Source organism: Populus trichocarpa, chromosome 10 (assembly GCF_000002775.5).
Source record: "Populus trichocarpa isolate Nisqually-1 chromosome 10, P.trichocarpa_v4.1, whole genome shotgun sequence".
Classification (NCBI taxonomy): domain Eukaryota; kingdom Viridiplantae; phylum Streptophyta; class Magnoliopsida; order Malpighiales; family Salicaceae; genus Populus; species Populus trichocarpa.
Genome location: NC_037294.2, coordinates 11,211 through 29,832, shown reverse-complemented (window position 1 = coordinate 29,832; position 18,622 = coordinate 11,211). Strand labels below are relative to the sequence as shown.

General features: G+C 37.5%; 1 protein-coding gene across 1 annotated transcript; it reads right to left on the bottom strand.

Annotated features, from left to right (window-relative positions):
* Nucleotides 1–639: 639 nt before the first annotated feature.
* LOC7491421 (major allergen Pru ar 1) lies at nucleotides 640–1,707 on the bottom strand. The gene is made up of 2 exons (XM_002314287.4): nucleotides 1,446–1,707; nucleotides 640–1,241 (listed from the first exon to the last, which is right to left on the bottom strand). The coding sequence occupies exons 1-2, from the start codon at nucleotides 1,627–1,629 to the stop codon at nucleotides 943–945; spliced, it is 483 nt and encodes a 160-aa protein (XP_002314323.1). The 5' UTR covers nucleotides 1,630–1,707; the 3' UTR covers nucleotides 640–942.
* Between the last annotated feature and the right edge of the window lie 16,915 nt (nucleotides 1,708–18,622).

Here is an 18,622-nt window from a genome sequence, read left to right as displayed (position 1 = left end):
CTATCCCCTTCAAATTTTCTCCTATTTTGTAACAATACAAATTTCAAGGTTCATTTATTTAAACTTTTGAATCTTTACATGTTTTTATTTATATTTCTTTAAATAATTTTGCACATTAAGTATGCTCTGTGTTTGATTAAGGATCTTAATATTGTTAGTCTTGTCTTGTTCATTCGCATCGGAAATTTATTTGTTCCATTTTCCAAACTCATTATATTGGCTAAAAACCTGTTACCCGATCTAAAGATCATTCTCAGGTGTAACAACGCCACGTACTATGTAAATTCTTATTACTTTGGTGTATATATATATTCTCTAGCTTATTGAAAAAAGAGAACAGAAATTTACTTTCTCAAATTCTATCTATTACAAGAGATAGAATTGCAAGCTAAGAGCCTAAAACCTGATTTTAGAGAGTTTTCTTTCTTCTCTCTCTTTTTTTTCCCTTTTAATCTGGTTCCTCTTTTATCCTATAACAAAACCCACAGAATGTTTATGTTTCTATTATCCTAATATATATATATGTATAGCAAAATATTTAATTGCTTAATTCGGACCTTATTAAGGCACAGAATCAAACACACACCCAGCAGCCGATTCATAATCCAAAAAATAAGACAGAGTCACATGCCAAACTAGTTATTCGAACAGTCATATATTTTTATTTTTATTTTTATTTTCCAATCTCAACATATGGTTCTTAATTTACAACAAAGAAACCAGACCAGAAGGAGAACTCTATCGGAAGGAACATTACAATAAAATCACAAGTGAATGATGATTATCAAATCCTTATTTTATGTTTTTAACACTACCCACCCAAATTATGGCCACCATAGCCAAGCCAGGCCGAGCCAAAGCCATAGCCTAACTTAAACACGTACAGTATCATTAAGGATATAGCTAGTGAGATATATATAATAAAAGTGCAAAAGCACTTAATTAAGCATAGGCTTCAGGGTTTTGAAGGAGGTAAGCTTCCACAGCTTTGTACATTCCCAGTGCCTTCTCTTTGCCTTCCTTAACCTCCTCTTCGGTAAGCACAATATCACCCTTGGTGTGATAGGTACTTTTCATTTTATTTATGCTACCACCATCAGGACCAGGCACAAATTGTACCTCATAAACAACGGTTTCCATCTTATCCAATAATCCTTCACCTTCAATCAAACTGTACGAGTAAGAGAAATTTTCTGGGTCAACAGCTTCAACTCGGTTCGTAACAGACCTAAGACCAATACCTGCAATAATACCATGGACACATGTGCACTTTGTTATAAAATTTGCGTAAAAAAGTTTTTACATTCACATCAAGACACACTATTACTGGCTATTAGTATTATGCTGTAATGAATTATAGCTTAACTAGTCAATTATAATTTCTCGTTTAAGATTTTCTTCTTCTAAATATGCAGGTATTAGGTTGACCTAAAATTTACACTCACCATCTTGAAAGCTGATCTGCCTGATGCTGCCAGCCTCTCCATTGCCTTGGGTGAATTCAACGCTCTTAATAAGCTGTGGCAAGAGTTTTGGGAGGAGGTTTCCAAAGTCAAGAATCAAAGCCTTGAATAATCTTGCAGGGGGGACTGGGGAGGTGAACTCGTCACTGAAAGCAAAGACACCCATGATAGCTAGCCTAGCTAGTAAGAGAAAGGGAGAGTCTTGTGTTGCTAGCTGGGAGTTTTTTTAATTTTGAACTTGCACACAAGTGGAGATGGTGAAGGCTTGTATTTATAGATAGGAATTAAGGATTTTTTTTTTTCTTAATAAATTGTTTGCCGCCTATAATCTAGATTTTGGTTCTTCTCATTTTCAAATTTATATCTCCAACAACAAGAGATTGTGGAACTTAAAACATCTCATAATACAAATGAAAAGATTAAACAGCAAAGAACAAAAATATGCATGGATCTGAATTACAAAACACCATTAGGATTTTTGAAACGGTCTTCCATTTCTCATCATATCTCAGAAATTTCATTTATAAGTTTAATTCCCCAGCAGGCCATTCCCTAAATCAATAGCGTAAAGGATGAGAGCTTTCACAATTTAATGAAATACAGTGGACTTTACAAACAAACAGTACTCAATACAATTTAATGGAATTCTTCTTAATAATAGAAAACGATACTACAAATTACAAAGTCCTAAGGCTCTTTGAATCCACAGATTTTCATTTTGTTTTTTTTATTGCATACCATTATTAAGAAATAAATAGACTTGTAAAAAATAATACAATTAATCTGAAAATAAATAAAAATACAACGGCATTTTCAATGAAAGTTAGTCTATAGACGTTAATTTTGTGTAAATATGTTCTTTCAATTTTCTTTAAAAAACAGAAAAACTAATTAATTAACAAATATTTAATTAATCAATTTTTGGTTTATTAGTAGTGTCCTTTTAACGACTACCAAGAGTTCTTTCATTAATTATTTTTTGACTCATTTTACGAGGTAGTGAAGTGGTCAAGTAGCTTATTAAATTTTCAAAGTAATTCCATATTATAACCATCCGTTGCTAAGAGGAAAAAGAAAAAGGATATCCTCAAAATGACAACTCCTCAGGCAGCTCCTATATTTACTCCATCTATTATAAAGAAAGTATAATCATAACCTTCTAGTAGTGATCCTACTTTAGTTTGGTAATTTTTATATCAATTGACTGATCGGTTTATATTGATTTGTATGTTGTTTTTATGTACAAGTTTTGTTTGTTTTTCATTGACCTTACAAGTCATTTCTAATAATTGAAGCATACCTCTTGTATCTTGTACTTTTTTAAATTTATACAACTTAATCTTTTCCAAAAAGTTTAGAGTTTATAGTTTGAGGTTCAGGGTTTTAGGGTTAATATTTTAGAGTTTGGGATTTAGGATTTAAGGTTGAATTTGGAGTTTCAGATTTAGAGTTTAGGGTTTCGAGTTTAGAGGCTTAGGGTTTAGGGATGGAAAAAAATAAAAAAGGAGAGGCTGCTACTAATGATAATGTAAACCTTTGATTATAATTTTTCTAGGTTATTAAAATATGAGAAATTTAACTAATAGTAAAATGAGTTAAATTAAATTAAAAAAAATCTAAATCAAGATAAAAATTATGAAATTAAGAGGGTAAAGGATGAGAGCTTTCATAATTTAATGAAATACACTGGACTTTACAAACAAACAGTACTCAATTAAATTTAATGGAATTCTTCTTAATAATAGAAAACGATACTACATTTACAAAGTCACTAGTTACATGACCCGCGCGATGCCGCGGGTCAATTTTTTTGCATAAAAAATATTAAAAAAGCTAAGATCTAAAAGTGTTAGGTTTTTTTACAAAGTTATACCCAAGAGTCTTGGGTTTGATTGCAACGCCTGACCCAAGAGTAATATTTATAATATTAATAATAACATTAAACTTGAATGACCCAAGTTTAAGTGGGTCTGGCTGCAATACCAAACTTAATAGTCTTGGATGTGGGTCTGGTTGCAAGGTTGTGTCATAAAAGTGTGATAATTAAATAGATTAATTAAAAAGAAAAAAAATAAAGAAAAAAAAACTAACATGAAGAAAAAAACTAATGAAGAAAAAGAAAAAAAATCTGAATTAACTGGGTTAACCCGTCAAATCTGAGATCCGTGTCATGAAAGTCTAATAACTAAATAGAAAAAAAATTTAATATCAACAAACTAAATAAAAAAAAGTTAATTAAAAAGAAAAAAAAAAGACATCAACATTTTCACAGTGGATTGCACTGTGCAGTTCACAGTGAAAGGCATAAAAAGAAAAAAAAAGGAAAAAAAAAACTAAAGGATAAAATTTCGAGTTGACTCATCAAATCAGGTTAACCAGTCAAACTTAGAATCCGTGTCATAAAAATCTGATAACTAAATAAAAACAAATTTAACATTAACAAACTAAATTAAACAAAAACAATTCATTAAAAGAAAAAAAACAAAAAAAAAAGCAAAAAAAAAAAACTCATAAAGGCATAAAAAACAAAAAAAATAAATAAAAAAACAAAAAAACAAATTTGTTTTTTTAAAAAATATATGTTATTATAATAATAATAATAATATATAAGTACAATTAAAAGGCGTGGGGAAAGCTATAGTATTTTCCCTACGCCTTCAGGTTAAACCGTCAAACTCGGGATCCGTGTCATGAAAGTCTGATAACTAAATAAAAATAAATTTAACATTAACAAACTAAATTAAACAAAAAAAAATTCATTAAAAGAAAAAAACATAAAGAAAAAAGCAAAAAAAAAAAACTCATAAAGGCATAAAAAAACCAAAAAAACAAAAACAAAATGTTATAATATAATATAATATAATATAATAATAATAATAATAATTATTATTATTATAATATATAAGTGTAATTAAAAGGCGTGGGGAAAGCTATAGTGCTTTCCTCACGCGTTTTAGAGTATTCTATAATAAATCTATTTGAATCCATATATTTTCATTTTGTATTTTTTATTGCATACCATTATTAAAAAATAAATAGACTTGAAAAAAATAATATAATTAATATGAAAATAAATAAAAATAAAACGGCATTTTCAATGAAGGTTAATCTATAGACGTTAATTTTGTGTAAATGTTTTCTTTCAATTTTCTTTAAAAAACAGAAAAACTAATTAATTAATCAAGTTTTGGTTTATTAGTAGTGTCCTTTTAACAACTACCAAGAGTTCTTTCATTAATTTTTTTTTACTCATTTTACGAGGTGGTGAGGTGGTCAAGTAGCTTATTAAATTTTCAAAGTAATTCCATATTATAACCATCCGTTGCTAAGAGGAAAAAGAAAAAGGATATCCTCAAAATGACAACTCCTCAGGCAGCTCCTACATTTACTCCTCATGTGGCAACATCTATTACAAATGATGCTCTTGCTTCACAGAGAAAGTATAATCATAACCTTCTAGTAGTGATCCTACTTTAGTTTGGTAATTTTTATATTAATTGACTGACCGGTTGATGTTGCTTTGTATGTTTTCTTTTGATGTACAACCTTTTTTGTTTTTCGTTGACCTTACAGGTCTTTTATAATAATTGAAGCATACCTCTTGTATCTTGTACTTTCTTAGATTTATACAACTTAATCTGTTTCAAAAAAATTTAGGGTTTATAGTTTGAGATTCAGGGTTTTAGGGTTTAACATTTTAGGGTTTGAGGTTTATAGTTTAAGGTTGAGTTTGGGTTTTCGGATTTAGGGTTTAGAATTTCGGGTTTAGAGGTTTAGGGTTTAGGGAGGGAAAAAAATGAAGAAGGAGAGGCTGCTGCTAGTGATAATGTAAACCTCCGATTATAATTTTTCTAGGTTATTAAAATATGAGAAATTTAACTGATAGTAAAATGGGTTAAATTAAATTTAAAAAACCTAAATCAAGATAAAAATGGTGAAATTAATGAAAGGAAAACTGAATATAGTGCTAAATTATTAGAAAGAAAAATTTATGGGGACAAAATAAATACATAAGACCAAGAGTGGTCAATGTTCAAATAACAGAAGGTTAGCGATTTATGTACAAATGATAAAATAACCCCTAGGGTTTAGATGATTAATGTATATGTTTTATAAAAGGGTTAAATAAGAAAATTTGGATTTTTCTTGCGTAAAAATCATCTATTGATAAATTTAGCGCTATTAAGCATAACACTCAATTTAACCGTCGGATTGGAATGAAATTTAATGAGGGCCTCCTTCACTTATAGTTTCATATACAGTTAAAATTTTAGAGCGATTAAAGTTTGTAAGGTTGTCAAATAATGTCGACAATTAGACTGATAAATAGCATGAAAATCATTAATGACAGTTTCATAAATATTCTTGATCAGCTGGAAAACTCCAGCAGCTCTCTTCTTCATTAAACCATGGCTAGACAGAAGAATAGGAGGAAAAAAGAAGAGAGAAGAGAGAGCTTGGGAGATAAAGAGAGAAAAAGGCAAGGAGGAATCCAAAAATTGTGTTAGGAAAAGTAATTTTTAGCTAGAAATCAACAAGAAACAAGAGAGAAAAGAAGGAATAAGGGAACTTAGGAGACAAAGAGAAGACATATTGATGACAATAATTCCAACAGCTATAACTCCACCGTCCACCGTTGGATTGGAACCATATTTGGATATGTTGTTCTCCTCCATATTGTGTGCATTGTCACTGGAGGGATCTTCTATATCAGTCCCTGTTTGAGAGAAATTGCAGGAGGAAAATTTATGGGAAAATACATTTCTAGACAGTCTCAGTTGCCAACCATTTTCTCAACCGTCCACCATTGGATTGGGCTATAATTTGGATATGTTGTTCTGCAAGATGCTGTCTAGATTCTGAATGGTGAAGATCAGAACCAACCACTCCAAACAGAAGTTATGCTTCTTGCATAGTAAGTCTATAAGTTTTAGGTCAGTTCGGTTAAACCTATGTTTCTGGAAAGTTTCACCGTTGGATGGGGTTGATATTTGGATATGTGATACTTATAATAATGATTTATAACGTGACCTTATGGATGACTTGTAATATTAGTCGTTTGTTATTTATGGGTGATTGAAACTGTTGCCAAAATTAGTTTTGTGTGAGCTGAAACAACCCTAAAATTAAATGGAAATGGAGCAATAGAGAGACTTAATTTTTAGGAGACTTTGGGGCTGCTGTGACAGCCCTGAAAGTCTATGTTTAGGGGTGGGCTAAATACCTCTCCAAAATTAAAAAAACAAAAGGGCTGGAGTGACAGCTTTAAATGTAGAGTTGTTAGAGATAAAAAATGTCTCCAAGAAACTAAAGCAAGGCTGTTGTGAGGGCTGATTTGGACAACCCCAAGAACAAAAACTTATGGGAAATTATAGTCTCATATAAACTGATTAAGGTGAGGTAAGTTTGGGTTAAGAAATTAGCTTGGAAAAGTCTGCATGGTTCGGGTTAATGAATGGCTATATGAACGTGAAATAATGATCTAATTTAGATATGAATATCTTGCATGAAATCATATAATGATGCTTGCTAGTTGATAAGAAAATATTGAAAAGGGGAATGAATGATATTAAATGTTGGTCTTGTGTGGAGCAGGAGAGACATCGACTGCGGGACCTCAAGTTAGCAGAACGACACCACTAAGAGGAATATGTAGGTGTTTACCACCTCACCTCTTTATATTTTGAAGAGTTTAATACATTCTAAAATTTTATTTGTTTATGTTGCATGTTGATTTACGATAGTAAAAGATAAGAAATTTGATAGTGAAACAAGATTAAACATGATGGCTGGTGTTATGAGTGTTGTTGGGAAAAAAATTATATAAGGTTATTGTGCTTATTATCCTAATTTATAAGGACAAATCGGATTGATATAAAAAGCCAGCCACATGAGTGGGGGAAAGGAAAGTTAGCCGACCATATAAAGAGCATAGAGTAAAAAAGAGGAAATTGTGGTTTCCTTAATGAATTTATTATAATATGTTGTTTTCTTTATGTGAATGTGTGTGTGAATTGAATTAAATTAACATGAAAAGAATGGGGGAACTCTTGGTTCCTTAAAGCCATGCTTTCGGTCAATTATGCATTAAAGAAGGAGGATGTTTAATTTGACATATTTAGCTTGATGACGTGTGTTTAATTGTGTCAAAACGAGGGAAAAAATGCATGTTGAAATGTCAAGGATTGTATTTAGAAGAATCGATAAGAATGTCTTATGGCTAGGGGTTGAGATAAAAGAGAAAAAGTTTAATTATGGATGTTGTGTGTAAATGGAAAGGTTGAGGAATCTGGACAGATTCGTCTCCAGACTTTTTGAGAGAATTTGAGTAGGCGTATGAGGTAATTAGGATCAGGTTCCTTCATAGTAATTGTATTTTTGGATGTTGATTAACTAAAAAAACTGGTCTTACTCAATTTGGAGCTATAGAAATCCAATTATGGGTCACCAACCAAGACTGAGTCATGACAGACCCTATAGGGCAGTAGGTCTGATTTGTTGACGAATAATTTTGAGTGTCTTAGGGGAAAAACTGGGTTATCCTCCCTTCATGGGACTTGTATCCTTGTGTCTTAGCTTTCCAACGAGACCAACCTTGCTGGAAACAGAGTCCTATAACTTCAGATATAGTCAACAATCTGAGGAAAGGTCGGAATACGACCTCTGCCAGCAGATTCGAAAAGTCCCTAAAGCGACTATTTAGACGTGTTAAAGGGTGAAAATTTAGGTCCTTTCCCTTCGAGGAACATGTGATATTATATCTTAGATTCCAAAAGAAACGAGTATGTATCAGCTAGCATAGTTAGTATCCCGGGTAAGGGGATCACCATGCATCGACTAAATATATATTTAGTGTATGTTAGGATCCCGGGTAAGGGGATCACCATGCATCGACGCCTACGAGGTGATGATGATACCTATGAAATTGGTATTGGCAATGAGTTAGGTATAAATAATTGTGGCTGATCTTATAAAATCTTGAAAGGAAGTTGAAAATAGAAGATGAAACGGTTTTAGTAGTTGAATGAAAAAGAGTTCCAATGGAAACAAATATGGAGAAGTGAATAGAATATGAATACATGTTTGCCTTTTTAAATTGTTGAATATTTGTGTTACTATACTTATTGTGATATTCATGTTTGAATAATATGTATTTTGTTTTAAGACCATCGCATGCACGACAGGAGTAGATCCTAGCTTTTGTTCACTTTTTGTTATCTAGTTCTAGAGAGTATATCCTTGTATTTTGAAATATTTAAACATTTATATTTATATAACTTAATTTGTATAATTGATGTTTAAACTTGAATAGATGAGCTTAACTCTAAAATTCATATCATCATGTTCCATGTATGCGTGTTTATCTCATTTATTTATCTCTAACAATATTTGTTGTTCAATGTATGTTATAAATATTATAGTTGTGATGATAATGATGTTTGTGGGATTGAAACCCAGGATGATTGGGTTGTGATTGAGTTATGAGATGTAAGATATTAGAAGTGTAAACAGGGTATATGTCGATAATTTAGGACCTCCAGGTATAGGGGAGACTCTGTCGAAATTTTGGTGGAAATTTCGGTAGACTTTTATATGAGAACTGTATAAAAAAATTACCTGTATTTTACGTACCAAATCGTAGGAAAATAACTATAAATGCATATGAAAGTATGGGGCGTTACAAATAAGAAAGAGCTTGACCTGTCAGACCTGAGTTTCACCTCGGTTGCCACCATTCCATCCTCTTTCTACCTAACATCTGCTCCCCTCAAACACCCTCACCCTTTGATTGAATAATTTTCAAAACAGAAGATCTATACTTCTGTTTGCACCACCCTCAACATCCCAATGTCCTACTCTCATCCAAATTACACCGTCCCCCTGCAGCCTCAATAGCCTATACCACACCCTTCTAATCTCCCACACCAATAATCCCAAGATTCCACTTACTTCATCACGTCCCAACTCAACAAAAACTATGCATCACATGCCACTACCATCTCATTTCTCCACCATGTTGAAAGACAAGAATACTAACAACAACAAACCCCTTGCCACCTCCCAAAACTTATAGGCTGATAGGGTTAGAATCTCTGATTCTAATACAAGATTCACCCTTGATAGCCTTCCAAGGAAACAAGTAGGGCATCACCTTAAGGTATCAAAAGACATACTGCTGGAGAATGCTGCATAGTGGAATAGGTGTATGGTAGGATTCTTCATTGGATTCAAAATGCCATACCATGTTGTCCACACAATCGCCTCTCATGTCTGGAGACAATGTGGGCTAGAAAATGTAACCACAACTGCTAACATCTTTATGATCTTTTAATTTAAAATTGAAGAGGATATGCAGGTTATTTTAGAAACAGGTCCATGGATGTTTGGAGGAAAAAACATCATCCTTCAGCAATGGCACCTTTGGTTCCAGTTTGACAAAAACAAAATCTCCACCCTCCCAATTTGGATTCGCCTACATGGTCTGTTATTCCCTCTATGGTCCAAGCAAGGTTTGAGCTTAATTGTTAGCATGATTGGTAGGCCTTTATTATGTGATGAACAGACTTACAACTCCACACGGCTGGAGTATGCAAGTGTATGTGTTTAGATTGATGCTCCCCTCCTTTTTGTCCATCAATTTGAAATAGACAGCCCCCTCTCTACTGGGCCTATCACAGTGACTATGGACTATGAATGGAAGCCACCACGTTATGACAAATGCAGGGTATTTGACCATTCCTGCCCCCTAATCCCTGCAGAGAACAAACACCAAGACAAGGGTGCTACACAAGCCAAAGGCAAAGCCCCTGTAGATCCTATAGTCCCAACTAAATCAGCAAATAACCCCATCATGACCATCTTAAATGATCCCTTCTCTAGCACTATAGGTGCACCCTAATCACTATTCATTTTCCTCATACCATTGAATTCCCCCCATTCAGACCCCTATTAATCCTCATGCATCAAACTTTGATCCCCCCTTAAACACCAACCCCACGTTACACAATAATGACCACATACCAGGCCAAGTAGACCTCCTAGAAGCAGAAGATTGTAGTTCATGCCAAGAATTAGGTAATGATATACTAGACCTTGATAACCACCATATTATTACTCTAGACACTACAACTTGCTTAGAAAGCAAAATGGATTCTCTAAAAAGCCATAATGAAACCTACCTGCAGCCATTGATGCCACTGTTGAGACCTTAACAACCTCTATTCCCCCCAATGCTAGCCATGATGCATCCCCTTCTCCCTCTTTAAAAACAATTCGAAAAAATAAAGAGGGAAGGAAACAAAAAGACATGGAGATCACACAATCCAAAATAAATTGGATTGGATTTTTGGTAACGAAAGCCTGTTCTCTAATCGGTTTAGGATTTCGGGTTAGGGGTTTCGGGTTAGGGGTTTAGGGTTTAGAGAGGAAAAAACCATGGTGAGAGCACGCTGCTACAGGCGACTAGAAGAAGAAACCTTGCGATCTCTTCCCTGATCACTGTTTTTCACTTTCTTCTCCGATCACACCACATTCCTGTCCCATTTCCTATTCTCCATACTTTGACTGACCACAATTCCAAAACACCATTGCTTTCCACACTATTTCCACCACTTTCACCATTAACAAGCAAGAGTGCTTTCAGACACCCACCCTACCAAATAATGGCCCAGCTTAAATCCTCTACCCAGCTCCCTAATCTTTCCACATCCACATTGCCTTCACCAACCCTACCAGCCATGTTTAAACCAAAAAACCTTACAAAAAAACCTATGGCCTCTGCTGGCCAAACTTCATGGGTAGATTGAGTTCGAGTATCTGACTCCAATACTCGTTTCACACTGGATTATCTTCCCAGACAACCGGTGGGGCACTGCCTCAAGATTTTAGAACAAATGCTACTGGAGAACAAAGATCAATGGATGAGATGCATGATTGGTTTCATTCTAGGGTTTAAAATGCCTAATCATGCAGTGAATACCATTTCCACCAAGGTATGACGTTCATGCGGACTTGAAACAGTGATGACTACAGCCAATGGTTTCATGATATTTCGGTTCAAAACTGAGAAAAAGATGCATGCAGTTCTTGAGACGCGACCTTGGATGTTTGGTGGGAAGAATATTATTCTTCAACAGTGGCACCCACGATTCCAATTTGACAAAAGTAAAATATCCATTTTACCAGTGTGGATCCGGCTTCATGGCTTGCCATTCCCTCTATGGTCCAAGCAGGGCCTCAGTTTGGCCGCGGGCATGGTGGGTAGATCGCTCTCCTGTGATGAATCAACATACACCTGCACTAGGCTGGAATATGCACGTTTATGTGTTGAAGTTGATGCAACTCTGCCTTTTGTCCACAATTTCAAAATTGATTGCCCTCTATCTTCAGAACCTATCACAATCACGGTGGATTATGAATGGAAGCCTACACACTGTGAAAAATGCAAGGTTTTTGATCACTCTTGCCTGTCCCACTAGCCTCAACTGTTCCCTTTACACCTAATTCCCCTACAAACCGCCCTACACAATCCCCTTCCCCATGAATTGATGCACCAACCCCTACCACACTAGCATCCTCTCCCATCAAACCCCAACAACATACAGCCAACATCCAAAATACAATTCCCTCCCCCATCTCACCACTACCATCACCATCCCCACTACAGCCAACGTCCAAGACACCAACCAATGCCACTACTTCCCATACTGCAGATCATATATCACTACAACCACAAACCAATGCCTTGTCCATTACTGATACCATCATACCACTTCTCCCAGTAATGGAAGCATGTGAATCCAGCGATGACTTAGGTATTGATTGTCATGACCTTGACTCCCATCACATTACTGTTCTTAATACAACTACATGCTTAGAAAGTAAAATGGATTCACTAAGAACAATTAGTGAATCATCTTCTGCTACCATTGAGACTTCGGCTAGCACATCTCCAACCTTAGCGCCATCAACTATTTTCCATTCCCCATCCCCTTCCCCAAAAACAGTAAGGAAAAAGAAGGGGGATCGAAAAAAGAAGAAGGCCCGGGGCCATTAACCCCAAACCAAGACACTTACCTATCAATAAATGTTCATAGTTGGAAGCTGGAACATATGGGGTCTCAATGGCCTCCACAAACAAAAAACCATCCATGCATGGACAAAAAAACACAAGCTTGATATTTTTAGCCTACTAGAAACCAAAATAGAGGCTGCCAACCTTGCAGCGCTTCAATCCAACCTAGCTCCCTCTCACTGGAAATACCACTCTAATATAGCCTCCTCCCCAACTTGCCGAATCCTTGTTGGATGGAATACATAAAAACTCAACCTCACTTGTCTACACACAACATCATAATGGTTAACTTGTGAAGCAACCACCTACAACATACCCCATCCCATCAGAATCACATTCATTTATGGCCATAACACCCCAGCTGAACGGCACACTCTATGGAATTATATAGCACAAGAGAGCTCTCTTAATTCAAATATCCTGTGGATTGTTATGGGAGATTTCAATGCCATTTTGTCAGCAGATGATAGAACCGGGGGGGACAGTACTTGGCCTAGGCACCAAGATGACTTTGCTACATGCATGAGCCAAGCAGAACTCCTTCAAGCCCCTTTTACAGGTCTCAAATTTACTTGGCACAACGGCCAGCACGGCTGCAATACCATCCAGAAAAAGTTAGACTGGGTCTTTGGCAATCCTAGTCTCTTTTTTACTTGGCCGGCCACACATGCAACATTTCAACCTCGTAGCATTTCGGACCACAGTGCTATGATACTTAGCTTACACAGTCTCACTCATCATCAACACTCCCCATTCAAATTCTTGAATATATGGGCTGACCGTAGTGATTTTCTTGCAACTATCACCTCCTCTTGGCAAGCCCCTGTTAATTGTAATCCTATGTACCAATTCACTACCAAGCTACACAGATTGAAGACTACCTTGCGGCAGCTTCACTTCCAACATACAAGCAGCATCACAGATAGAGTTTCCAACGCCAAAGCAGATTGGAAAGCGACACAGTTTCATCTTGACAAACACCCAACATCAGAGATCGCAAAGGCCACTGAACAATTACTTGCTTCTCACTATTTGCAACTATGTAAAGATGAGGAGTCCTTTTACAAGCAGAAATCAAGAGTCTAATGGCTGCAACTTGGTGATTGAAATACCACCTTCTTTCACAAATCTTTACTTCATCATTAGGTCAGAAACAGAATCCACAGCTTGCAGGATGAAGAAGGAAATCTTGTGCATGACCAACATGAGATAGGGAAGATGGCGTCAAGATATTTTGAGGAACTGCTTTCAACCCCTCATCCCATATTGACTGAAGACATCACTAGTTTCTTCCCAAACTCCATCATAGAGGAATCCAAAGCCGCAGCCCTCATGTCAATTACTGATGAAGATATAAGGGCAGCATTATTCTCAATCCCAGATATTAAGGCACCGGGGCTAGATGGTTACAATGCACTTTTCTATAAGAAAAGCTGGGACATTTTTAAGGCTAATTTTATTGCTACAATCAGTTATTTTTTCTCCAATAACTCTTTGCCTCGTTGTGTAAATGCTACACGGGTAGCACTTGTGCCAAAACAAGAACACCCATCCTACACGAATGACTTCAGACCAATATCCTGCTGCAATGTACTCTATAAATGCATCTCTAAGCTGCTTGTAATCAGATTGAAGGCAGCTTTAGTCGATGTATTTGGCCCTTCCCAATCTGCATTTCTTCCTAGCCGAAACATATCAGATGCTATACTCCTTACTCAAGAACTACCGTGCAATTATCACCATAATAAAGGGCCAGCCTGGAGTGCCTTAAAAGTTGATTTGAAGAAGGCATTTGACACGGTCAGATTGGATTTATATCATTGTAGGACTCCATGCTATAGGGCTCCCACCTGCTATGGTGCGCTGGATTTCAACATGCATCACCACAGTGCATTATACCATCAACATAAATGGCGAGTTGCATGGTTTTTTCCAAGGCACAAGGGGTATTCGGTAGGGTGACCCCCTATCCCCTTACCTATTTCTGTTGGCAATGGAAGGCTTGGGGGGAATCATTCGGCAATTAATCCAACACAATGCATACAAATATCACTGGCGGTGTAAAGCAACAAAACTAACCCATCTTTGTTTTGCAGATGATCTCATGTTATTCAGTCATGCTGATCTAGATTCCATCATGGTCATGAAGGAAAGTTTACACCGGTTCTCCAAAATCTCAGGTCTTAACATTATCCTTGCCAAAAGTTCACTATATTTGTCAGGTATTGATGGACGAATGCGTAGGGTTTAGGGTTTAGGGTTTAGGGGTTTAGGGGTGTAGGGGTCTAGGGGTTAGGGTCTAGGGTCTAGGGTCTAGGGTCTAGGGTCTAGGGAGGGTTTAGGGAGGGTTTAGGGAGGGGAAAATGGAGAGAGCGCAGCTGCCATTGGCGACTTGGAGGAAGAAGCCTTGCGGATCCTGTACCGACCACCATTTATTACCATCTTCTTTTGCATACCCACCACCTTCTTCCCCAACATCTCTTCTATATTTTGACCGAACAGTTTCTTATCCCTGTGCTTGAAAACTCATATACACCGTCCCCACTATCCTCCAACAATACCTAGACTTGCCTCCTTTCATTACTCAGATCCATAAAACACCTTACTTCCCACATAAAATCATGCTGAAATCTAAGCATCACGTTCACAAACCTCAACCGGCTGCTACTCAAAACTCGTGGGCTGATAGAGTTAGAGTCTCTGACTCTAGTACTAGATTCACTCTTGAGCCCCTTCCCCGACAACCAATCGGTCACAGCCTCAAAGTCACAGAAGAAATCCTTTTGGAAAATTCTAACCAATGGAACCGTTGCATGATAGGCTTCTTCCCAGGATTCCGAATGCCATTCCATGCTGTTAATTCAATTGCCTCCAGGGCGTGGCGTCAATATGGACTAGAGAATGTTATGACAACTGCTAATGGATTTATGATATTCCGTTTCACCACTGAAGAAAAGATGCAAGCTGTTCTTGAGAAGGGGCCATGGATGTTTGGAGGTAAAAATATCATCCTCCAACAATGGCACCCACGGTTTCAGTTCGATAAAAACACGATTACCACCCTTCCAGTATGGGTTAGACTTCATGGGTTGCCCTTCCCTTTATGGTCCAAGCAGGGACTCAGTTTGGCAGCAAGCATGGTTGGCCGGCCACTATCCTGTGATGAACTTACCTATAGTTGTACTCGCCTAGAGTATGCCAGACTGTGTGTTGAGGTTGACGCTGCTTTGCCTTTCATCCACAGTTTTGAGATTGAGAGTCCCCTTTCCACTGCACCAATCACTGTTACTGTGGAGTATGAATGGAAGCCTCCAAGCTGCGACAAATGTAAGGTATTTGGTCATTCTTGCTCCAAACTACCACCCATTGCATCGGAAAAAGGCAAAGATTCAGTTGTGGCTGCTCAAATGCAACCAGCGACCCTACACAAAGCCATTGCTCCCATTGCAGCAGACAAAGACAAAGCATCTTCAGTGATGGCTACTCACTTGCAACCAGCTGCCCAGAATAAAGCCATTTCTCCTACAGATCCTTCAACAAGTACTCAAGTTGTATCTCAATCACTGGTGGTGCAACCACAACCTTCAACCATTGATAAGCCAATCATTTCTCTACCTACACCTATCACCGAGCCAGAAGGAGTTGCACCCTCAAGAGCTACTGAATCCAGCTTGCACCAAGGTTTGCCAAAAGCACAAGTCATGCAGCCCCCTCTACTATCACTACAAAGTAGTAGCAGTACTATACCTTCCAATAAGCAAACTCAGCCGCAAGTTAGCACAACTCTCCGCCAAGGACCTGTACTAGAGTTTATACCTGAGGAGGTGGATGGTGGTTCGGACCAAGACTCCGCATGTGATCCTCTTTCTGTAGAGGAAAGCCAACACCTCATCACTGGATATGCTAATTGTATGGAGAGCAAAATGGCATCTATAGAAAGTGGCAGTGAGTCCTCCACCTCTACCACTGGCACCCTCCTTGATATTTCATCTCTCCATCAAGGTATCACTCTCCCATCCTCACCAAAATCTAAGAAAAAAAAGGGGAAGAAGCAGCGAAAGGCCTTAGGGCCCTTTACTATTATATAACTATGCTCTGTTTCTCTATTTCATTTAATTATGTATAAAGTAGGTTGTTGGAATATATGAGGTCTTAACAGCCCTCAAAAACAAAAAATTATTCGAGATTGGACAATTCATCATAGGCTGGGTATCATTGGCCTGCTGGAAACAAAGGTTGTATCAGTAAACATGAAGGCTGTTGTCACAAAGTTACAGCTACCTGCTTGGAATTTCCTTTCAAATGTTAATTCCTCCTCTAGCTGTCGCGTGATGGTGGGTTGGGACCCTGCTATTTTTCGCATTTCTTGTCTACACAGCTCAGATCAATGGGTGACATGTGATGTAACCACACTTGCCACAAATACTGCTTTCAGGGTGACTTTTGTATATGGTCTTAATACTCCGGTTGGACGAGAATTGCTGTGGAATTATATGAAACATCAAACGCCTCTGTTTTCCTCCTCCCCCTGGATCATTTTGGGAGACTTCAATGCTATCCTTAAGTCCAGTAATAGGATAGGGGGTGATACTTGCTGGTATGGTCACCAAGATGCGTTTGGTAACTGCATCCAAGATTCGGAGTTGGTTCAGATACCTTACACAGGAATGAATTTTACATGGCACAATGGTCAGCAAGGAGTCAATGCCATCATGAAGAAACTGGATTGGATATTCAGTAACCATTGTTTTCTCTCCACTTGGCCAACAGCTCACTCAATTTTCCTTCCACGGGATTATTCAGATCACAGTTCAATGATCCTGGAATTTAGCACTCCTGAGCCACGTCCCCCATCTCCCTTCAAGTTCTTGAATTTCTGGGCAGATAGAAGTGAGTTTATGGACCTTGTCAGGAATGCTTGGCAAACTCAGATAACAGGTAACCCTATGTATAGGCTTACCTCTAAACTCCGGATTGTTAAGCACTCATTAAAGTCAATGCACAAACGGGAATCTAGTCATATCTCCAGCAGGGTAGCAATGATTAAAGCTCAATGACAGTCTGCCCAATTAGAATTAGATGGTTTCCCTGGCTCCACAGAGTTATTGACTGCAGAAAGGATCCTGGCTAGAAACTACAATCAGCTTTGCAAAGATGAGGAGGCATTTTATAAGCAGCGATCTCGAATCCAATGGCTCCATCTAGGGGACAGAAACACTAAGTTTTTTCACCGATCCTTGGTTCACAGGACCTCCAGAAATAGAATCCACATGCTAACTGATGAGGAAGGCAACAAAGTTTATAAACAGGAGGACCTTGGGCAGCTAGTAGTCAAGCACTTCCAAAACATGTTCGCAGCCCCACCTTCAGCTGAAGATACTGTTGATAGGTTCTATTCATCAACTATTCCTCTTAGTATGAGTGCAGGTTTGGTACAGCCAGTCTCTGCGGAAGAAATCAAGCAAGCATTATTCTCCATTTCGGACAGCAAAGCCCCTGGCCCAGATGGTTTCACATCAACTTTCTTCAAACGCAGTTGGGAAATCATAGGAACCGATTTCACAGAAGCCATCAAGTACTTCTTTGCTAAAAACTTCCTTCCTCGCTGTATAAATGCAACCAGGATTGCATTGGTGCTGAAAGTTGAAAACCCCTCCTGCATGGATGATTTTAGGCCTATCTCTTGCTGCAATGTCATTTATAAATGCATTTCAAAAGTCTTGGCGGCTAGGCTGAAAACTATACTCCCAGACGTGATAAACCACTCCCAATCTGCTTTTGTTCCAGGAAGATAGATTTCAGATAATATTCTTCTCACCCAAGAAATAATGCACAACTATCATCTGGATAATGGACCTCCCAAATGTGCCCTTAAAGTGGATCTCAGGAAAGCTTTTGACATGGTTAGCTGGGAGTATATCCTGAAGGGTCTCAGAGCCATATGCATGCCAGAGTGCATGGTTAACTGGATATATACATGTATATCCACGGCTCATTTCTCTGTTGGCCTAAATGGTGAGTCCTACGGATTCTTCAAGTCCAGTAGAGGCATAAGGCAGGGTGATCCACTATCTCCTTATTTATT

Bases quoted from the DNA above. Each gene is read 5' to 3' on its own strand.
- LOC7491421 (XM_002314287.4), bottom strand. From the start codon at position 1,629: ATGGGTGTCTTTGCTTTCAGTGACGAGTTCACCTCCCCAGTCCCCCCT. The intron at 1,242-1,445 runs GTGAGTGTAAAT...GTATTATTGCAG, and splicing joins GCAGATCAGCTTTCAAGATG to GTATTGGTCTTAGGTCTGTT.